Source organism: Rhamphochromis longiceps, linkage group LG11, assembly GCF_057381845.1.
Source record: "Rhamphochromis longiceps isolate RC_006_pf linkage group LG11, R_longiceps_female_GT1.1, whole genome shotgun sequence".
NCBI lineage: Eukaryota > Metazoa > Chordata > Actinopteri > Cichliformes > Cichlidae > Rhamphochromis > Rhamphochromis longiceps.
Window position 1 is genome coordinate 11,052,801 of NC_140567.1, and position 24,366 is coordinate 11,077,166.

Genomic DNA, 24,366 nt, shown 5'->3' on the forward strand with positions numbered 1-24,366 from the left:
GAGGATATATTAACTGTATATTTTTGATCATAGTTTTTTTTCCTGGGTTAAATCAGAAAGTGAAACAGAAAAACAGTAGTGTTTGTCATATATTACAGTTAACCTGCTATTCTATGCTTATTTCTCTTTTTGCTTTTGCACAGAAAAGCCCAGGAACAGCAGAAAAAGGTGGTAGTAGCAGGATGCGTTCCCCAGGCCCAGCCGAGGATGGACTACCTCAAAGGTCTCAGCATCATTGGGGTACGTGCACTTTCTGTGAACATCTGTGTATTTTGACTTGGCTGTATTAAAGGTGCGTCTCTTTATCTTCCTTTGTGTCCGATGACGAGTACAGACGGACACGCTTTTCGAGACTGATCGGGATGTCATTCACGGGGCAGCTAACCTTGCTCTGTCTTGGGCTTATTCTCTTCAGGCAGAACATTTCCCAGTCACAAATGTTCTGCATGAGAAGGAAGATCGGGTACATTAACTCCTGTACTATGGGGAGGTGTTATGGGTGAATAGAGACGGAGCTAGGAAAGGACACGTCAGTGATTCCTCAGCATAGACTGCTTCCTTTAAAGGTGGCATGGGGGCAGTCTAGCCTCTAGTTACTTTTGCTACTAGTATTAATATATTTTAGAGAGTACAAGCGGCAAACAGACAAATATGAAAATAAATACATTTTAACTTGTTACTTGTTTAAACTGAGCTATTCTGCTTTGGTTACCAGCCACTGGTGAGTGATTGGAGTGCATAACAAAGAGATACAGAGCAGATGAATTATTCTGTTTCACCTTTGCTGTCACAGAAAGGAACTAATGGATATGTCAAGCCTGTTGTTGGTTAATAGCTAAATGAGTGTTCCTCATTGAATAATTGATTCAGTTCGTTGTTTGTTTGCTTTTCAGCACACTGCCACAGTGCAGCCTGGACAAAATCATCCTAACACTTCTATGCCTAACACATATACACAGTGGCCACTTCATTAGTTACACCTGTTCAGCTTCTTGTTAATGCAGACAACTAATTACCCGGTAACATGGCAACTATTGAGCGCATTGAGGCATGTAGACGTCAAGACACAGTGCTGAAGTTTAACCTGAAAGGTGCTTCACGTGACCTTGAATGTGACCTGGTTGAGAGTGCCAGTCGAGATAGTCTGAATATTTCAGAAACGTCTTATTTACTGGGATTTTCCCACACAACCGTCTCTAGGGGTTTACAGAGAATAATCCAAAAGCAGGAGAAAAAGAATGAGTGGCAGCTGGTAGGAAGGCAACGGTGAATCAAAAAACCCAAGGTATGCAGAAGAACGTCTCTGAATGCATAACATGTCTAACCTTGAAGCAGATGGGCAGTGCCATGAGAGCTCCTGTCAGCTAAGAAAAGAAAAGTGATGCTACGATTTGCACACGCTTACCAAACTTCATATGTTAGTGTCAGAAGTTGGAGTAAAGAACATGTAAACATGGATCAGTGCATTGTAGTAACAGTTCAGGCTCCATACAATTTACTTCAGTACTGACTGAGTGTCATTTAAATAGCACAACCTACCTGAGTATTGTTGCTGACCATAACCCTTTATGAACAAAGGGTACCGCTGTTCTGTTAGCTGCTTCCAGTAGGATAACACACCATGTCACAAAGCTTAATTCATATCAGATTGATTTCTTGAAGATGTCTGCACGCCACAGTCACCAGATCTCAATCCAGAAGAGCACCTTTGCGATGTGGTGGAATATGAGATTTGCATCATAGATGTGCAGCTGACAAGTCTGCAGCATTTGTGTGATGTTATCATGTTTCCAGCACCTTGCTGAATTGGCGCCATAAAAAAGTTTTAAAGACTAAAAGTCTCTAATCTGGCAGGGTATTTTTAAAAATGTAATTCAACCAGGATATGCCTTCTAAATCTCCGTACAAAGCTGTGCTCTTATTTCTATAATTGGATATTTTGTTTTTTTTATGGAAAGTAAAACAAGCTGCTGAAAATGGGAACAAATCAAACAGTATTGTGTCAGATAAACAGGCTTGTGTTTATAATAGGCTTCAGGGTGAAGCACAAACAGCGTATAACTGCCAGAGCTTCAGTGACAAGCATTTTTAACTTAAAGACACACGCATGCATGAACAGGCACACTGTGTAACAAACCCAGACATAAATATATGAGAATGCAGAGTCCCTCTGTATTCCCACAGTGGAACATGTAATGATAGTGGCAGTTGGTGGGTTATGCAAATTGGATGCAAATACAAGTTCAGAATTTGTGTATAGTGATTGCACCAACGGCCAGATAAGGAGTGTAGTTAAAAATAAATAGGCGGGCCTTCCTGTTGGATTCATTTTATGTGACCTGTGTGCGTATTGCCAGCTTTTCTGAGTGGTGTTTTATTGCTGTTGTGCTGTTTTGTTTGAGGTTGCTGTTTAATGACTGCAAATGTATTGTGTGAGCTTCATAGACAGTCACGCAAGACTGCAGTGTTTCGCTTTTCTTAACTAGACTTGTCGCATCCTGTAACTGCCATGCATCGCACACCTACGCACACCTACGCAGCGCTGGTTAACTAATCAGAGGATCGGAATGGGCATGCAAAGCTGTGAGCAGGAAATGTCACACCTCAGTATTTATGGTCCTGTTTTTTAAAAATATACAATTTTAATTACTTTATCGAAGGTTAATCCAAATACTATGGATGTCGCATTAGTGCTTGTCATTAAGTTATGGTAATAGAACGACAAACCTTAAAATAAAGCTTAAGCACAGGCAGAAATGTATGTCGTCCAGTAGACCTGTGACTGCCTTTTACATGCAACAAATGTGCTGAATATATCAGTATTTATCCTTTTCTTTCTATGGGTACAATGGAGGATTTAAAAACAGCCAAAGTTGAAAAGTGCGATCTAAATTAATAGCTGAAATGCACACCTGAGTTTTACTCTATGTAGGGACGCCTGCTGCTGCTCTGAATGGGCTCAGATTGCTTGACCATTACACTGAAAAAGGTTTTACTCAGGCATGTGGCATGCAAGTAACTGCTTCCTGCAAAGCACAGTGTGAATCTGAGTGTGTGTGTTTGAAAGGAGGCTTATTTTAAGTGATGGGCCTGAAGGCATTGAGAGCCAGTGCCAAGGGCCAGTGTAGAGTGAAAGTGAAGAGAATTCGAGGTGTGAGGGATGCTGGGAAGAGCGAAAGGAAAATAACAGCAGAAAAATGACCAGTTTTTTCCCCCCCTGTCACTACTTTAGTATTCTGTTTCTTTCTTTCTTTCACTCGTTCTGCTTCCTTTCCTCTTCATGTAATATCGGTTGGTAGATAAGTAAAGTTTGAACTCCTCGTTTAATATTCTGGCTCTTTTAGTATCCAGATTACCCTACTTAAAGTCTGCCTGTTATTAAACTGTGGCCTGTGGGGGCCTTGTTTATTCTCTTTATTAGTGCGGTGGTTCATTATAGTAGCCATTAGCAGAACTGCAGGATTTGTTTTCTATGTGAGACAATGAGGAGAAAAACACAGCTATGGACTTGGGTAATGCTTTATTGTTACCTATGTGGTCGGATCTATCACAGAACGTGTTTGTCAGTACATGCACAATAAACACTCAGTGGCATTTAGGAAATCCATATTCCTTAATCCTGCCTGGTGATTGTAGCTTTTTGCGCTTGTTTGTCTCTGCTCTTATTGCATATGGCCTTTGTGTATATTTGCATATCCACCTTGTTTAAATGTGGATCAGAGTATCAGTGTGTCTGTGGGTCGTCAATATCAGGGTTCTGTTTGACTGTGAAGACTTGGGTTTTCAGGATCAATAAAGTTTTCTCTTGTTTCTTTGTGTTACAGGTCCAGCAGATTGATCGAGTGGTGGAAGTAGTGGACGAGGCTGTTAAAGGTATTTTACCACAGAAAGGCACACACACACGCATTCTTGTTTTACGGTCTTTGCGTGGTCTTTAACGTAATGCTAACCACCGCAATTAAACTCAAAACGAAGGTCCTCTAACACAAATCCATATCCCGACTACAACACAAAACAAATTTGCACTTATGCATGGAAGGAATAAGATCCAAGGATGTATTATTTTATCCAACCATCCATCCATCCATTCGCTTCCGCTCATCCTTTGGCAGGGTCACGGGGGACACTGGAGCCTATCCCAGCTGTCTTAGGGCGAGAGGCGGGGTACACCCTGGACAGGTCGCCAGTCTGTCATAGGGCTAACACATATACACACACAACCGTTCGCACTCACATTCACTCCCGCATTCATACCTATGGGCAATTTAGACTTTCCAACTAACCTATCCCCACTAAGTGCATGTCTTGGGACTGTGGGAGGAAGCTGGAGGACCCGGGGAGAACCCACGCAAACACGGGGAGAACATGCAAACTCCACACAGAAAGGCCTAATGGTGGAATTGAACTCAGGACCTTCTTGCTCATGCTAACCACCGCGTGTATTATTTTAGTCTCTCCACTTTTACTACCTTACTACAGTCTACTTGACCAGTAAGAATCAGAGTGTATCACACTGCATCAGAAGAGCACATAATCAAATGCTGATGACTTAATATTATACTAACACTGTTAAAAAAATCAAAAATTATTAGCTATAATAGTGTTAAGGTTGTTAAAAAAATGTAGTATTTTCCAAAGTGAATGGAAAGAGCATGCTTTTTATGTTGTCATGGTAAACTAAAAACAACAAAAGACAACAACATTTGACTAAATAATTGTTTTAAATGTGTATTTTAAAGCAAAAGTCTTCAGCTTTTGTTGAAACCGATCTAACTGTCTGAGCTGCTTCTTAAATGATCCTCTCTGTCTGAGCAGCTCACTGACAGACACACATGGCAGTTATAGGTCATCCGTTTAAACTGTTAGCGAACCACCACACTTAGCTGTTTAATGACGGTCAGAGAGAGTTTACAGTGTGAGTGAGTCTAGTCAAGCTGTCATACACCCCCAGCTGTTCTCTAATAAAGAACAGATTGAGTTTACACTGTGTGTGTGTGTGTGTGTGTGTGTGTGTGTGTGTGTGTGTGCGTGCGTGCGTGCGTGCGTGCGTGCGTGCGTGCGTGCGTGCGTGCGTGCGTGCGTGCGTGTGTGTGTGTGTGTGTGTGTGCGTGCGTGCGTGCGTGCGTCTGAGTGACTACTTTGCACTGCAGGGTTCACTCTAATGAAGGACAGCTGAACTAAGGCTTAATTTTACAATGTGTCATCAAGCCTAAACTGTGAGCCTACACACAAGCTCACAGTCACACATCTACTCTGTGACTTTTATTCCCCCTTTCTTCTCTGTGATTTGCTCATTCTGTCTTTTTTTCTCCCCATTTCTTTCTCCCACCCTTCCTACATCTTTTGATCTCTTCCCTTCCTCTCTTTCGCCTCTCACCCCCCGTTTCTTTCCCTCCCCTTTTCCTCCCACCATCAGCCCCTCCATAGAAACTAATTTCCCCAGTATCATTACTGTTCTTTATGACCTCGTATAAACTGAGAGCTGTTATTTCGTCTCAGAGGCCTTGGCATAAACCTTAAAGCTGGGGGATTTGCCTATCGTAATGGCTACTAAAATACTTACTTCAATGAACTGCTAATAGATACAGGTCTTTGCTGTGCCAAAATTGCTTGCAGGTCCTGTTTTCCACATGACAAGAGTACTCATATGCTTTTGGGGACTCGCTTCTTAGCGTGTGTGACTTTTTCATTTAGTTCCAGGCTTTAAATGAATTAAACATCCTTGATGTCATGAGGATACATCATAGTTGTAAAGCTGCTTTTTTTATCATAGTGCATCTGTGCAATAAAGACTTCAAGTTACTACCTGTAGTATATGATAGCACGTGTTTTTATCCCGTCGTGTTATCTCAGCTTGACTCCCTGGCTTAGTCGGTGCATGCTCACTTATACAGTGTTATTTATTTGTTGGTGGTGGTGTTACTGTGGTTACGAGCTTGATTATCCAGATCAATTTGTTTTAGTTGTGCCACAAGTTAATTTCTTGTTAACAACAACCCGTGCTTTGACTCCGTCTTGTATTCCGAGCCCACTGGCAGTTCCATTTACGGAAAAACAAAAAAAGACACATTAATGACACCCGTGGATACACATTTTTACAAGGGCAGCTTTTATGATTCTCGGCAATGCTCAACAGACAAATACACACCACAAGAACAAATGAGTAAAAGAGTAAAATATTTTTAATCGAGAAGAATGTATGGAAAAACCCACAAAAAGATACTAATAATCTGATCTTGGGACTTTTTTATTATTAAGACTCCTAATATTCATATTCTTTCACTGAGAAATGCCCTTGGATAGTACTTTTTCACCTGATATTCATTTATCGTTAAGGAAACAGTTTATAGTTGGTGTGTGAATGCCACACAAAGACAGGGAGTAGGAAAAGCATAGTTAGGATAATTTATGTGTGCAGCTACAAATCAGAGAATATAACCTTGTGAGCCTTATTTCACCAGTATTAATAACCTGTTTATCAATGCAGAGGGAAAAAACTGAGCAGAAGTGTGGTTGAACAGATGCAGACAGATGATAGTAAGTGAAGTAAGAAGAAAGAAAAACTAGGACTTTTACTTATGTTTTAAGTCATCTGAAGATGTTCTGAGTATCGTATCCGCTCTGAGAGAGCCCCTCTAAATGTGACCAAAAAATCTTCCTTGTAAAGCATCAAAACCTGGATGACGTTTAAGGGAAGCACTCTTCGGAATTGTTGGCGTTGTAGCGCTCATGCATTTGATGCGTGTGTGAGAAAATTTCCCATCAAAACTGGTTGGTGTGAGATTTGGTCAGGACATAAACAGCTTTTTCAAAGACGGTCTTACATATTTAATAAAGAGTTAGGTTGAAAGGATAAATGGAAAAACAGGAAACCCTCCCGTCCTTCTCATCTGCCACCTCTGTCCCCTCTTTTCAATACATTCCCATCAGCTCTCCCCCATTCCTGCCTGCTACTTTACAATCAACCTAGAAAGCTCAACAAGACCCTCTGCTTATAAGACATCAGACACAGGTCAACAGGTCATCCTTTTAGCGTTCTACCTCTCCCTCCAAACCATCCATCTGGCTATCCTACACATCTTTCATCATCATCCAAGCATCTACAAATCTTAGCTTCACATCCATCTATCATTCCCTTTCCTTCCTTCTCTTTTCTGGTGTGTTTTAGTGGGATGTTATGAGTGGATAGGACATTTCTAGCAGTTTAGATTTAAAGGAAAGAAAAGAACAGATTGAGGAAAGTTGAGAAGGAAAAAGAGGAGGGCAGTCAGTCACAAGAAAATGTGGTATTAGTAGACGGGAGTGTGTGTGTCTATGACTATGCAGGGTTGCCCATCACAGCAGTTGGCCTCTGTAAACTCTGTAATTGAGATGACAAATAGTGAAGCGTTCTTTGGTTTTCTTCAGCAAGTCATATTAGCTATTTTATCTCTTGCTTCCCATTCATGGTCCCCTAGGCCCTGAAATTGAATTTGGCTTTGGGTACGTTCCTGGAGTGACTCCATGCTGGCAGTGAGATTATTTCTAGAGTCTTCTGCGGTAGTCACAGTGACAGGGGTCCTGTGCAGTATTAGAGAGCAAAGGAGTATGTGGGGAATGACAATTTCCAGTTTTATTAGAATGGACAAGCTCATTATTTGGGGGAAAAAAACATCTGGAAATCCAGCACCATACTGGTAATTGCTTTTTCCTGACAAGTCTGTGTTTGCAATTATGTTTAGTAAGTATATTTTCCCACTGCGCAGAAATAAATGTTCAATATGAAAGTAGAAAAAGAGGGAATTCTAAAAACAGATTTTACCACAAACCTGCACCGAAATTACTCTTGTGACTTTTTGTAGCCATTAACATTTCACATATTCCAAATGTTTCAGGGCATTATTAGCACATGCATGAGTTTTCAATCCTTGTTTCATGACTGAGGGTGGATGCACAGATCCAGGGGAGGAAAAAAAAATGTGGGGCCAAATGTGGTCCAAATCCCAGCTGTTTTCCACAAGGGACATTTTTGTATTTCCTTGCTTGTACTGGGATATTAAGACCAGTCATGCATCAGCGATTGGCTCTTTGTCCTCCTCTGGGGCAGATTGTCATTTTTATCTACCAATTGATAACCATGCTTCCTGCTCTGAACCCACCCTCCCAAGAGACCCTTGTATTGCGGATGAAAACAGGAAGACAATTCCATCCCTCAGCGCCTCCATCTCACACACAGCTAGCTAGCAGCCTATTAAACAGTTAGAGAAGAGAGAGTACTGCGTCCCATTTCCACACACCAAAGGCTAGATGTCACTAGCTGTTAGGCTCAGCTGTGGATTTTCATTTGCCTTGGTTGACACTATGATAGCCAAATATAAATAATTTCTGTTAGTTCTCACTGTGAGTAAAGTAGAGGAATCCCCTTTTTCATTTCTAATATTATCAGTTTTTGGTTTTTTCAATTTTTTTATGTGACTTTATTCTTGGTCAGTCTATTAGTTTACCTCCTTTTTTCTTTTGAATGTTGACAAACAGTGTGGCTTTCTGCGTCTTTGTTCCCTCCTTTTTTACTTTTCCTGCCTTTGTAATTAATTGTATTCAGCTGGGCCTTATTACCCTCTTCCTACTGTGTTTCCATTGTGTTTGTTAACCCCTAGTCTGTGTGAGGTTGTTAGGCATAGGATGGGTCTGTTCTTTTTGGTTGTACTTTTTGTTGGATACCAACTTTTATAGTGTGCATGGGCACACGCTGAGGACCCCTCCCAACCCCAAAACAGTGTTAATGAGAGCCAGAGGCCCCAAAGTCCATTTCTGAGAAGGAAAAACCCTGTTTGCATGTGCTTCGATCTGCTATTATGTCTTTGCTCATTGTCCTGTTCGTACTAAATTTATCCACAGTAGATGAGAGCGATTTATTTGAGGTCGATTTTGCACAATGGGAAGTTTGATTTCTGTTTGGCATTTTGCTTGTGGGTGAAATGCAAATATAATCTCATTGTTTGCATTGTAAGTTTGATGAGAGACATACTCACGAGAGAGCAAGTGCTCTGACAACCAATACGGGCAAAATGTTTCTTACGTCTGTTATATTGTATTTATTTTTCTCTTTAGCAGTGCAATTCAGATTTGGCATTTAAAATACAGCAACAAAAATACTTCAGTGTGCCTTTTTAAACATGTTTGCATCCATCTGCACATGGACAGTAGTGTGATAGTCAGTCAGCGTTTTAGTAGGATCATTTGATTATGTGAGACGATTTGTTTTTGTTGTTTTTCAGGCCACTCGGTTCGTCTGTTGGGTCAGAAGAAAGATGGAGGCCGAAGACTTGGAGGAGCTCGACTGGACCTCCCCAAGATCAGGAAGAACCCTCTCATTGAAATCATCTCCATTAACACCGGGTAGGACACGGAGACACTAACAGAAAACACAGCCTAAAGTGTTTATGTTACAACTGAATACAGTTTTATTGCCTTCCCAGTTTGCTGCATGTGCATGTCGGTGTGCTCTCTCTTTGTGGTTGCTCAGCTACTTGAGCAGCGCATCTCTATGCCTAATTAATAAGGGTATTTTAAATCACTTCACAAGGTGTGCATGCGTGTATGAAATCTGAGTATGTTCATGAACATATATTGGTATTTATCAAGTGGAAATGTAATAGGAGTAAAGTAAAATTTTATTTATATAGCACCTTTCAAGATAAAATCACAAAGTGCTTTACAGAGGCAGAAAACGGACATTAAAATCTAAAACAAAACAAAATCAACCAAAAGCGCGTTTAAACAGACAGGTTTTTAACTGCTTTTTAAAAGACATGACTGAGTCTACAGATCTCAAACTCAAAGGGAGTGAGTTCCAGAGTCTGGGAGCCACTGATACAAACGCTCTGTCACCTTTTGTTTTTAACCTTGTATGCGGGACAACCAGCAGCCCCTGGTCACAAGATCTCAGGGACCTGCTGGGGTGATAAGAAAGAAGAAGATCACTTAAGTTGGAGCTACACTGTGCAGGGCCCTATAAGTCATGATTATGATCTTAAATTGGACCCTGAACTTGACAGGGAGCCAATGCAGCTGAATCAGCAGGGGAGTGGCGTGCCTAACATGCCTCTGTTTTTTCTCAGTGTACTATTACAAAAGCATAATTTTAAAAAACGCATTTTCTCCATCATCGCTGTGATGATCTGCAGGATCTTGCCTTTTAAGTCACTCCTAGTTAATTTAAAAATAGTTTTTCTACATTATATCTAAATTTTGTCAATTTATATACATTTGATAATTAAGTCTTAAATACACAGACTCTGAGACCTACATCCTCTTGCACAGCTGGACTTTATGGGTGAATTTTATGTTGTTTACAGATATGTGTCCTCTAACTCATGCACTATATTCTCAGTAGACTAGTTAAAAAGGGTTATGACAGACTAATTCCTAGTGCTGGACCTCCACTGAGGATAATCCATCAATCATCCGAATGCATGTCTTCCGGGTCTATATATTAATGGCTTGACTCCCAGACCAAGTACTCTTGTACCAAAGCAATAATCCTCTTTATGAGTATAGCATTCTAGGCTTAAATGCACAGTATTTGTTCTTGTACAGATGTGTTCAGGCCCTCCTGCTTTTTAGCTAGCTGTCGAGTAAACAAGCTTAAGCTGTTCCTAAGCACCATTAAGAAGTTGTAGACTTCACATAATCAGCAGTGCATCGTCTCTTTCTTTGAACCTCTTGTGTTTACATTTATTACAGTCAGTGAGGGGGTTGAAGATTTTACTTGAATTACTAGTTTTCTCCTTGAATCTGTTGGACTACTTGCAGCAGCATTCTTATGCTTATTTTCGCACTTAACGTGATAAGATCATGCTTATCATGCTGCTGCTTAAAACTGTATTTGTTTTGTCAGCAAAGGTCTCCCTATATAGTGTCTGCAGTCATTGAAGTCATTATATGTAACATCAGTTTTGGTGTATAACCACTAGCATTGCTGTTGGTGGTAGTAAAATATATAGCCTGTTGTATTCCCTCACTTGCGTGCTTGTACTTCTAGAGCGAAGAGAGTATCATCCTTTACCTCAAAGATGTGTTCAAAGTGATGTTATTATTACACAACATACATGATGATAATGGATGCATACTCCAAGGTTAACTGAGAAGTTGTGGGAGTCTTTCCTGAAGAGCGGGTTGTGTTTCAGATGTTCATAATCTGCAGAGCTCAGTTCCAGAGTAAAGCTTCTTAGACCACATTTGAGCTGATCCAAGTAGAAAATCTGTACATTTAACTGGTTCGGCCACTGTTTTTCATCTAAATTGACACTTCTGATCGGTGTCAAATTTAGCATGTCCAAATGGCAGGATTTCAATTAAATAAATCGTCTTTTGCAACATCTGCCATCAAGTGTGCACATCAGAGACAGCACTTTTCTGTAATGTTCTAAGTGTTGCTTAAAATTGGTCACCATAGTGCAGCTGGTTTATTCCTGGTTGGTCTGAAAGACACAATATTTGAAGCTGCACGGTTTATTTTTCTTCTTTTTTCAGCACTTTCCTTGCTCTTATATTTTAACATATGTATATAATTTTCAGTAAATAAACCTTAGGCTCTGTCACTTCTTTAGTCACTTCAAAACTTCAGCCTCTTTTTTAAATATCTGTAACTCTTGCTTTGTGTACCTTTGCACTAACGCTTTTGACTGTTTCTGCTGTGTTTGCTTAAGCGGGTCTTTAAACCTGGAGATACAGTGGTGTAAAAAAGTGTTTGCCCCCTTCCCGATTTCCTGTTTTTTTTTTTTTTGTCACACTTAAATGTTTCAGATCATCAAAGAAAATTAAATTTTAGACAAAGATAACAGAAGTAAACACAAAATTCAGTTTGTAAAGGAAGGTATTTAATAATAAGGGAGAATAAATTCAAACCTACATGGCCCTGTGTGAAGAAGTGATCGTTGGAATATGAACAAATGTGTGTGAAGGTTAGATAGAAAGCACTTGCATAGGAAAAGCATAGAAAAAAGCCATGTATGAATTGGTGAATGAGACAAGTTATATAAAGTGCTTTGAGTGCCCAGAGTAGAAAAGCGTAATGCAAGAACTGGTCCATTTACCATTTAAATAGGATCTGCCTGACAAAGTTGAGTAGACCTAAAGATCCTCAAAAGTCAGACATCATGCCATGATCCAAAGAAATTCAGGAACAAATGAGAAACAAAGTAATTGAGATCTTTCAGTGTGGAAAAGGTTATAAAGCAATTTCTAAAGCTTTGGGACTCGAGCGAACCACAGTGAGAGTCATTATCCACAAATGGCAACAACATGGAACAGTGGTGAAGTTTCCCAGGTGTGACCAGCTGATCAGAACTGCTGAAGCACAACAGTTCTGATCAGCAAGACAGTGATCCAAAACCCACCAGCAAGTCCGCCTCTGAACGGCTTAAGAAAATCAAAATCAAGACTTTGCAGTGGCCTAGTCAAAGTCCTGACCTGAATCTGATTGACATATGGTATGAGGTATGACTTTAAAAAGGCAGTTCATGCTTTACAACCCTGTAATGTGGCTGATTTACAACAATTCTGCAAAGATAAGTGTGCAAATATTCCTCCACAGCACCATAAAAGACTCACTGGCAGTTATTGCAAAAGCTTGATTGCCGTTGCTGCTGCTAAGGTTGGCCCAGCCTTTTATTAGGTTTAGGGGGCAGTTGCTTTTTCACAAACTTTCCCCCCCCTTAATAATAAACACCTTCATTTAGAAACTGCATCTTGTATTTACTTCTGTTATCTTCGTCTAATATTTAAATTTTTTTGATGATCTGAAACATTTACTGTAAGCGTGACAAACACATGAAAAAATAGAAAGGGGGGCAAAGACTTTTCACACCACTGTATATGAATTGTGTTTGTGGCTTTGTGTTGCAGTATGGGTGTGCAGATGTCAGTCTCTTGGAGCCTCCTGCCAGCAGGAGGTCTGTGTCTGATCCAGATGATCTCGCTGTTGTTTTTCAAAGGGTTGGGCTGGCAACAAATAAATCCTCTTGTTTTTAACCAAAACGGCTTCAGTAGAATAGTGGATTATTCAAATATTTGATTGGGTGAATCGACCAAATCTCTTCCAGATAACACTTATGTTACTGAAAATCCAAGCTTAATATGCGCTTTTGTATGAGCTGGTCAGCCACTGCTGTCAGTAATTTGACATGGTCCTCTTAAGGTTAAAGTGTGTGTGTGTGTGTGTGTGTGTGTGTGTGTGTGTGTGTGTGCTTGTGTGTGTTTGGGGGTGTAATGGAAAGAAGACAAAATGTGTCCTTTATGTTTTCTAGTTTTGGATGATCAGTCGTAATTATTCCTCTGAGGTCTTGGTGACATCACTGGTGACATTTGTCAGCTGTTAAAACAGAGAAATCCTTGTGTGGGACACAGGCGCTCACATTCACTTTTTTTAAAAATAACCGAAGAGAACACTCAAAACGATTTATGTGTGTGTGTCTTCATTCGTGTAGCTTTTAATGTCTCGAGTTTGTTGCCAATTTGCCTTTTTATATGAACTCGTGGGATGCATTGATTTGAGGGCGCTCTCTTCTATTCTTGCCAAATGTCAAGTAGGTGTCATGCTTCAGGGTGGAGGGCTTCCACAGATCTTTGAAAAGTTGCAAATCTCGTATAAATTTAGGGTTTAAAAACTGAACGTGTCTTAAACCCGGTTGATATCTCCATGCTTTTTTTTTTTTTTTTGCCATGTCTAAGATATTTTTTCTTAGAATTTTACTAGTGCTATTTTGAATTTTAGAATGGTATCCAACATGTAGTAAATCAAAGCGCCAGATTACAGTTATCTCAAAGTGCTTAGGGCAAAGACACTACAACAATACAGCGAAAACCCCAACAATTAGACGACTCTGAGCTTTAGAACTTTAGATGATCACAGAGTGAAAGGTCAAGTAGTTCATATTTTCAATTTAACAAGCAAACAAACACACCCCCTCCCAAAAGAAGAAGAAATAAATAAATTATTTTGCACATGATAATTTTATTCTGGGTCTCGTAGATGAACCTAGGGAACCATCCTCTTTGCTTTATTATTGCTAATCCTACCAAAAGCCTGGCACAGTGACTCACCTGGGAGTACCTATGAAAATGTAATTTTGTGTTCAGATTGATTCACAATATTAGTTTCATTAAGTTGCATATTAATTTCATTTGCTCCTGTTAAATCCACATTAGATTGGCTTTCCGCCCCCACCAAGTTAATTTCATCTCATCAGAATACATTCACCGTAGTCTAGCTAGGCCATACGTAGCCTCGGCTTTGTATTAAAGAAACATTGTTAGATTTCTTCTTGGCCAGTAGCACAGTTACTTTTAGTTGTCTTTACTAGCTACATAAATGAACAACAGTCCTGGATTGTACTTTGAAAGGGCCACCATGTTCCTGTGATATTGATCCTTATATCATTTGTAGGTTTATTTTAGTAAGTAAGTGAGCCAAATGTATTTATATAGCACATTTCACAGATAAAAATCACAAAGTGCTTCACAATAAAAAAAGAAATACAAAAAAAAATAATATAAAAAAACAGTGAAGAAATTAATTATTTTAGTCCTTTATTTATCCAGGTAAAAATATCTCATTGAGATTAAAAATCTCATTTCCAAGCGAGACCTGGCATCATGGCAACAAAATTAAAATCAAAAGCTCGTTTCTATAAAAATGTCTTCAGCTGCTTTTTAAAGGAGTCAGTGGAGTCTAGACGGCGTAAAGACAACGGCAGGGAGTTCCACAGCCTTGGTGCCAGTGCCCGAAAAGCCCGATCCCCACGTGTTCGGGATGAAGCATGAGGTTTTAACAGTTCAGAGATATACTGGGGAGCTTCACTGTGCAGAGCTCTAGAAGTTATAATTAAAATTTACCAATGAAGAGAAGCCAAAACTAGAGTAATGTGTGACCTCTTGTTTGTGCCAGTTAAAAGTCTTGCCGCGGCATTCTGTAGAGTTCGAAGGCGATCCAGAGCTGATTTGTTGAGACAAATAGGGAGTATATACAGCAAAAAGAGAATCGGACCTAAAACAGATCCTTGAGGTACCCCAGAAGGCAGAACTGATGATTCAGACAACACATGATTCATACACACAGTAAAAGAACTCGCAGATAGATATGACATAAACCATTTTAAAACAACACCAGTTATCCCAAACAAGTCCTTCAGCCTATTTATCAGAGGTGAGATCCAGCATAACCAGAATGGTGTACTCTCCAGAGTCTGCTGCCATCAGAATGTCACTAGACACTTTAAGCAAAGCTTTTTCAGTGGAGTGCAATTTGCGGAAACGAGACTGGAAAATGTCCAGAACATTGTTCTTCTCCAAAAAGTTGTTAAGTTGTTCTCCAACTGTTTTTTCCAAGATCTTTGACACCATTGGTAATTTTGATATTGGTCTTTAACTGCTTGGAAGAGATGTGTCCAAATTTGGTTTCTTTAATATTGGTTCAACAATAGCTTGTTTAAAATAGCTGGGAATTTTAATTTGGTTTCATTTTGCTTCCGATTTTGGATTTGAGTTGGATTCACTTTCACACTTCCAAACATTGGGAGTCATATATATTATGCATGTTGTATTGCAAATATACACTCACTGGCCACTTTTGCTGTCACTTGTTAGTAGTGGGTTGGGCCCCTTTCTGCTTTCAGGGTTGCCTTAATTATTCATAACATAGATTCAAGCAAGTGCTGAAAAGATTCCTCAGAGATTTTGGTCCATATCGACGTGATGGCGTCTCACAGTTGCTGCACATTCATGATGTGAGTCTTCCGTTCCACCACATCCCGAAAGTGCTGATGGAAGCAGCCATCAGAAGATGGGTACATTGTGGTCATAGGGGGATGATGGACATGGTCAGCAACAATACTCACTCAAGTTGTAGCATTTAAATAATGCTTAATTTATACTAATGGGCCCAATGTATGAAGGGAAAATATCCCCCAAACCGTTACACCACTTTATTACCTCATAAGGTAAGACGGACCGTGCTTTCATGATGTTGATGTTCAATTCTGACTGTACCATCTTAATGTTGCAGCAGAAGAGACTCATTGGACTCGATAACATTTTTCTAGTCTTCTGTTGTCCAGTTTTTGGTGAGCATGTGTGAATTATAGCCTCACCTTCCTGTTCTGAGCTGAGTGGCTCTTGGTCTTATACTGCTGGAGCCATCATCATGCACAATATATCCAAACATCTGCTTGAATCTTCTGTGCTTTCAGAGATGCTGTTCTGCATACCTTAGTTCTAAAAGTATACCGTTGTTCTAATGAGCGCTTATTTCCCTATCGGCTCAAACATTCAGTCTATTCTCCTCTGATTTCTGACATCAATGAGGTATTTTCACTCAGAGAACTGATACTAACTGGATATTTTCTCTTTGTTGGACCATTCTCTGTAAGCTTTAGAGGTGGTACAGAAATGGATAATCCCAGAAAATGAGAAAATCATAGTGTCATCTGCCTCTTATTCCATGTAATTCAAACCTTGAGAACTTGGATGTTTATCAACCTAGGCTTTTTCACACCTTGTGGATACATTGAATAGTCAGTGAGAGTGGTGAAGCAATGGAGGCAATAGATGTGGGAATGGGATGAAGAGTTTTTGAATAAGATCTTGTTGCTTTGAAAACCACGCTCCTTATATTTTTGATGTTGACTTCATGGTGTTGCTTGTGCTCTTTATTTGGTATAATTTTTCCTCCTCATTATTTGTTTTTGGATTGTTTTACATGGATTGAAAATCCGACGGCGATTGTTTTTGGATTTTTAAACACTATTTGAAATATAGTGGCCAACTTAATTGTGAGTGTTTTTATGTGGGGTGTATTTTCAAATATTTTTATGATTTTAATATGTGATCGTTCAACGATACATCGAAGGGCTGAAAAATGCAAAGTGTTTGGAATAAACTTTGTATATAATGAAAAATCTCCCTGAAAAAAGGGAAACGAACAAAAAAGAACAGGCAAATAAACAAGACATTGGGATTGGGTGTCAAATTCTGATTAAACATTGGGGACGTGTGTGTGTGTGTGTGTGTGTGTGTGTGTGTGTGTGTGTGTGTGTGTGTGTGTGTGTGTGTGTGTGTTCAAAACCCTTTTGTGAGCAAGTTCAGATGTGGTGCTTCAGTGTCATAAACAGGAATTTACAACCACTTGCACAGAATGGGTCATTAAGTGTGTGTGTGTGTGTGTGTGTGTGTGTCTTGCTGTGTCTGTATCAACCTTTGCCATTAGATTCCAGGCGTAAAAAAAGTCCTTTGTTCCGCTGTTACAGCTCATTACGTTTCATTAGCTGTCTCTTCCCCGTTCTCTGTTTAGTTGCATTTCAGGCAGTTCTCTCTGTCATTGAGATTGCAGCGTGTTAAAGTCAGGTGCACATGATCCCGTCTTCTAACCTCTAACCAATAACTAACTGTATTGTTGCTCCCAGCAGACCAGTAGGTGGACAGGATGGTATCAGAATAGGCAGCAAGACTAGGCTGTGTTTCAAATGTGTTTCAAAGCTCTCTGAAACACATTTGAAGAATTGCCCGAAGGCCGACTGCACCGTGACGACTGAGCGCTGTGCTGGCTTTTCGTCCTTTGCAACAAATAGTTTGAAGTTGAACTGCTAATATCAAGAGGTATCAAAAAACTTTGAAACAAAATATTCCAATGGAATGATGGTGCATTTTTTTTAATTTATAGATCTCAATTAAAATAAATATTAATGCAAAAATATACCGTTGGATGCCTGCATATTAGGTTTACAATAGGTTTCAAATAGATCGGAGGATCAGAAAATTGAGTGCATAATAAATTTCAGTGCTCTTCGTTTTTGTTACAGGAGAGTAAACATTTCTTCCTCTTGTAGCTGCTGCTCTTCTCAGTCCAGGGACTATAATGGATAACCTTGGAACTTGTACACCAATTTATTCTCTCTCCTTTGTTCACGGTTTTCTATCCTGTCCCTGATTTCTCTCTCTTTTTTTCTTCTTTTCACCTCGTGACATTAATAGTAATGTTCTTATCTACTTAACAGAAAACTAATTTATCTTCCCATTACTGTGTTGAATATCGCATGAATCCATTGTTAGGGATTTGAATGGATGATTAAAACGTTTCACGTGACGGTTTTAGATGCTTTATTTGTATTTGGCTTTAATAATCTCAAGAAAAAAACAGTTTATTTTTTCTATTTTGTTATCTGCTGTTTTCATTTATGTATTTATATAGTCAACCACAATCAGTGTAGCAAAATACACCTACGCTATGCACACAGACACAATGTAAACAAAGCCAGATGAGCATGTAAAAAAATGTATGTATGAGTGCATTGTGAACATATTTGTGTTATCCGGGAGGCCCCCTATGTGTTAGCCTCCTTGTTTCCTGTGATTTGTGTCCCCTCTCCGAGCCGACACAGTGGAATAATAGGCCTTATCAACTTTAGTGCTGACCTTCACGTAGATTTGTGTTAACCATTGTGTCTAAGGTGTATTGCACAACACTTTAGCCAGCTGAGAGTGGGGTAAATTTGGGGTCACTAATGTCTTGGTGCACAGAAAATCAATTAGCCTTAGAGCAGGGTTAGGACTCAGATGTTAAGCTGCAGATACAACATCACTTTATGACTCCTGTTTTTTTGACATTACGTATCCCTGAGTAACAAGGACGGATCAGAATGAAGGTCTAAATGCTTTAGTCAAAACTAAACGAGGGAAGAAACTACAGGCAGTCCTCAGATGCTTTCATCCCACAGTTTGACACACTCAGACCCTGCCGTTTTTAAGAGCACCTGGGTATCGTAGTCCTTGATCTGCTGTGTGCGAGTTGGAAGGCCACCCTAACAGAAGCTGCTGCAGGTGGAGACTTGATTTAAGTGTAGTTTTTTATTTTATCTTTGGAAGGTTTGTTAAGTTTGGAGGATATTGGAGGCTGGATTGAGATGGTCCACTGGCCAGTTCTGAACTCATGCATGTCAGCTAGCAACAACAAACAATGCACGCTACTTGAAACAAAAAAGCTGCATACAGGTGCTGGATGGCAGGTGTTTCTTATTTAAACAGAAAGCGATGTGAATTTTATTCTGTGGTTTAATTTGTTTGCTTGTGTCTCAATGTTGTTTCAGTTAGGGCTGTTCGATATAACGATATATATCGGATGACGATATAAAAACGTCTATCGTTTCATTTTACGCTATCGTTTGTTTTGTTGTGTCGCAAAATGAACTGTTTACGGCAATATTTTTTCATGGTTTTGATGGTCCCTGTAGTGGCTATATTAATTTCTTAAAGTGCTCTCTTTCTCTTATATGTAATATAACCACACTACAGACGGACAAGCGCCTGTTTTTATGCGTTGTCGTTAGCAACAACGACGGTAAAACCATTGCGTGTCCGCTTGTTTATTTTCCACAAACCTTTCACAATAAAGCTCAAGATCCTGTTGAGACTTTTCAAAATAAACTGAATCACGTGAAAGAGGATGCAGAGTATCTACGGATGAGAAGCAAAAAAGAGCCGTCAGGTGCTAAAAAATAAACCTTAGACTCAAACGTTAGAACAGGCTTTTCCCCACAGCACGCCGTGTAATAAATACTCAAAAAGAAACGGCGGCTGTTACAACTTATGTCTAAAAATGTATCGTTTCATGCATCTGTTAAAACACTCGACTCCAGCTACATGACGCCCAGCTGGAACCACTTCCTGCAAGTCAAGCTGCCCGAGATTCACAGAATTTACAGAAAATGTTACATTTTTGTGATTTATATCGTTATCGGATGATAGAATTCTTATATCGGGATATGAGATTTTGGTCATATCGCACAGCCCTAGCTTCAGTGAAATTTGTGCAAAAGTTTTTGAGCATGTGCTGCCCGTCTTAATATTTCAGTATTAAGAATATTGCCTCCCCAGTAAATATTAAAGTGTCAAGCAAATAACATCACAAAATTTGGAGAAAGCCCTTTTTTTTCATATTTAGAAGTTATATTAGCCTCTATGTCTGATAGGATTACTTTTAAATTCGTCTTCAGTAATCATTTTAATTCCAGTCTGCTCAAAATGATCATTTCTGTCATTAAATTTCGCCATCAGTAGTGTGTCGCTGTGATCGGTCTTCTGAAAAACAACGCAAAAAAACAGCTTTTGTGCTTATGTGTATTTTTAACTCTTAGTTCTCAGTTCGCTTTTCTAATTTTGACTTTGAATAATCATGCTGGTCCTATTCCAAGAAAAGAAATGACAGTCATCGGTATGTGATTGGCGTGTTTCACTTTCAGAGCTTCCTCCGTGCTTGGATTCTTTTCTTAGTCCTCTTAACCGTTTCTCTTTGCAGATCAATCAATGTCATTATGATTGATTTATGTATTTATATGGCACATTCCTTGACTAAGCAAGGTAAAAAGTCAGAGCAAAACTCATTGAGTGCGCACTTTATAGAGGGTGTCACTTGGGAATAGCATAATCGAAAGATTCCTGGTGCGATCCTGGGAGAAGACACGAATCCCTGTGGGGTTGGATCAGGTGGGGCATCCGGCATAAGGCAAACATTATTATTTTTATTAAATGTTTTTTTGTATTTATTTGTTCCCTATAGGCACTTAAGAATGCTAATGTTACAAAAGGAATACAGGTGTTGGTGTTATAGAAAAGTATCTGCTTTAAAGGGGAGTGTCACACAAGAAGAAAAGATGGAGAGATGCAAACTCATTAGCAAAGTTATTCGATAACTTAAAAAGACTTATGTTTTGTAATTTCAGTTTCATAGCAACAGCATGGAAGTCAATGGGACTCGAGATCAACGTCTCTTTTTCCTTTTTCCTTCTCCTATACATCATTTTTTTTTACCTAATAATCAAAGCAGGTATATTTTCTCTAACTTCAGATTCTAATATCCACAGTCATTCTGCATGATATCGGTCCATATCTCTTCCACGTCGTACAACAGAATCCCGTTGGACCGCGCCGCTTGACTGCATTTTCATTTTGTTTGCCGTTGGTCAATGATCTCATCTTTTCTTTTCTGTGTTGTTTTTCTCTTGAAAGAGCAGAAGTGAAAATACATCATGTCAAGCAGCAACAAAATATGGAGAAAATGTGCTGATGTGCTTCAGAAAAGTGGAATTACAGCAGAATGAAGGGTGTTTACAAAAGGTTTTCTTCTCACGTACATATGTGTGAACAGTCGCAGAGACGCATGGATGCCCAATATACACACAATCTCATTATGATTTTGCACTTCAGCACAAGACACACACGCACATACACCTCCACAACAGAATTCTCATTTTCTTTTTCTATTTCATTCTTGACACACACACACACACACACACACACACACACACACACACACACACACACACACACACACACACACACACACGACTATATGCAGACAGGCACACACACTCACACACAGACATATGTGCACACCTCTTCTAGCTGTGTACCACAGTGGCCTCTCCTGCTGTTTATCAAACCAATGTATGGGTAGTTTTCAGCTCCAGTGGTCTGAACACTTTATTCCATTTCCCTCTTTCCCACTGCTTAACACACAAATATATGCTCAGGACAAACACGCACACACTCCGTACACTATTCTCCACACTCGCTCACCAGGACAGACTGTGCTCCCCACAGTAAATCCAAAAGATTGATGTGTCTCCTTGGACAAAATGAGATTGTGTGTCATTACAAGGTATTATGCTACAGAACCCCTGAGTAACTGAATTAGTCTCAGTGTGTCACAGGCAAACACAATTTTTACACACACACACACACACACACACACACACACACACACACACACACACACACACACACACACACACACACTCGTGCACACACATACACACAGTAGTTTATTAGTGTGTCCATGATTTCAGGGGGCATTACGTTCAGTTCGAAATGTTCTGGAGCTTTAACCATAACTACTACATGTCAAAACTTAAGCTTACTTCAACCTTAACAACATGTCTTCACCTAAAAATTTGATGACAGACATTACAGGAGCTTTTTTTTTTATCCTCCTAAGGAAAACACATTGACATACTGTGACGGTGTAAACAAATTTACATCCCTACAATCTGAGCAACACCCAGACCACACACACGAGTGACTATTTTAGAGAAGATTTGTGACTCAAGCAGCAACTTTTTGTCAATAAGAAACACCAGCCGAGTAATGAGGTGATTTCCACTACATTATCTGTAGTGGTGCAGACACATGCAGTCCAGTCCAGTCATTTTGTTTTGTTGCTTTAGAGGAATGGAGTTTAAGAAGAGAGTGGTTACGTTTGTAATAAAATGTTTAGGAACCTTTTGAAAACTCTTAATTGAGAAAAAACCCAAAACATTTTAAAAGGTCTCAATAATTCCTTTACATCCTCTAATATATGCAAAGATTCTGCTAGATGTAAAATGACAACAGCTTTAAAGTGGACCTGTTATGCACATTTCCAGCTGCATATTTTTATTTGTGGATTTGATTAGAGTAGCTTTGCATGATTTACGGTTTAAAATGACCCTTATTTATCTTAGACTGGGCTTTGTTGAAGCCCCTCGGTTCATCTGCTTAAAGCAGATATCGACTTTTAGTGACGTCATACAGAGCCAAGAGGAAGAAAAAAGCTTTAGCCATGTTTTATGTGAGTAACCACCACTGTATCACACTATATACATGGTAGAGCATAATAGGTCCACTTTAAGGCATTTGACTAGTCACTCCTTGATAATTCAGTAAGAATGGAGTAAAAATTCTGTTGCACACTGACTGCATTTGAAAATAATTTCTCTCTAATGTGTAGTTAGAGACGTTGCCAACTTGTTTTAGTCAATCTGCAGTGCATCTCTCTGCAACAGGGAACTCAACCAAACTGGTTGTCATCTGGTTCTATTCTGGTTTTATTCCAATATAATAATAGGTTTGTGGAGGAATTTCTGTTTCAAATCTGAGGTTCTAGCTGAACTCTAAATGTAAGTAGTTAATGTGAATTGTTGTTTACTTTAAATTTATGTATATGTGGACAACTTATACCATATTAACACACACACACATTACATGTAATTGCCAACTTGATGCAGTTCTTTTGCAGACTGACAGCAGACTGGCTCAGTCTTGCCGTTTTATCACCTTGACACATCAAACTTGCTTTGAAGATGGCAGCTGTTTGCAAGTGGTTGCAGACCTGCTCATCAACTTCAAGCAACAAGATCACAAGTTCATTGCAAACGGTCACAATCAGTTCAGGCGACCTGCGGTCTCCAACCACTGTTTTGTCTAGTGACTTGCATGAAGTAGTAAGTCAGCAAAACAAGCTGTCAGTTGACGGTTATTACTGTGTGCAGATCCTTTTGACCTCTGAATCTACCTACTGTGTGAGTCAGCTCAGCATTCAGATCATCAGCAAAAAGGGGACTTAAAAATCAAGTAAGTTAGAGTGCAAAGTGGTTAGTAAGCCAGAGAAGTGAGCCGATTACCTGACTCAGTCAGCCTGATTGTAGGCCTAACCTCATAGCATATCTTCACGTGACACTTTATCAGTGAGTTCCAAAATAAACAAATATCGCACCATTCTTTTCCAGCAACAATAGGCTGATTGACTTTAGCACAAACACCGTCTCGAGGTCAGACTACAGACAAAACAAGAAGTTGGGAAAACACAGCTACTACGTGGACGTGGAGATGTGGTTTCACACACAAGCGCACACGCTCTCACACACATACTCACGCTGACTTTTTTCAGTCAAAACAACAAGCAAAGCTGCTGTAGTAGTTTCAGAAACGCGGGGTCAACATGTGACACATTTTCGAAAATGCACACAGAGCTCTTTCAGTATTTAACACGGGGAACATGAGACTCGATAAGAGAACTCGAGAGGTCATGAACAAAGGCTGGATTGAACACGGAGAGAAACAGGGCCCAGCTGCATTAGAGCACACACTCGTAGATGAAAGGAAGCTCACTGAAATCCATGCACACACAAATACGCAAAAACAACCAATCCTCATGTGAAATATTGGTGCAAAAACTTTTTTTTTTTTTACCTAACACACAGCTTCAGAGTGTTAACCAATCGTCACAAGTCAGCGAGCCACCGTAGAAAAGTGTTCGCACAAATTTACACTTTTGAAAAATGAAGTAAAATCTCTGTGTCGTTTCAAACCCACCCTCGCAACTCCACTTAACCCCCATTGACTAAGCGCCACAAGCGCCGCTTAATCCCAAACCCTTATGATTAGAGCTCCTAATAATATTTGATGTGATGAATATTGCCTTTTTTATGACTTACACAAGATCATCGGTGTGTGTGCAGTTCCCATGCAACTTGAAATGGGTTTTAACTGCCAATCTTTTTCTGAATTACTAATAAC

General features: G+C 39.6%; 1 protein-coding gene across 1 annotated transcript in view; it reads left to right on the forward strand.

The window, feature by feature from the left end:
• cdkal1 (CDK5 regulatory subunit associated protein 1-like 1) overlaps positions 1-24,366 on the forward strand; it is a 259,922-nt gene that overhangs the window by 81,138 nt on the left and 154,418 nt on the right. Inside the window, exons 5-7 of the mRNA XM_085422313.1 lie at positions 144-240; positions 3,825-3,873; positions 9,258-9,378. Of these exons, the coding sequence (XP_085278439.1) occupies positions 144-240; positions 3,825-3,873; positions 9,258-9,378 (267 nt within the window). The remainder of the gene's footprint in view (positions 1-143; positions 241-3,824; positions 3,874-9,257; positions 9,379-24,366) is intronic.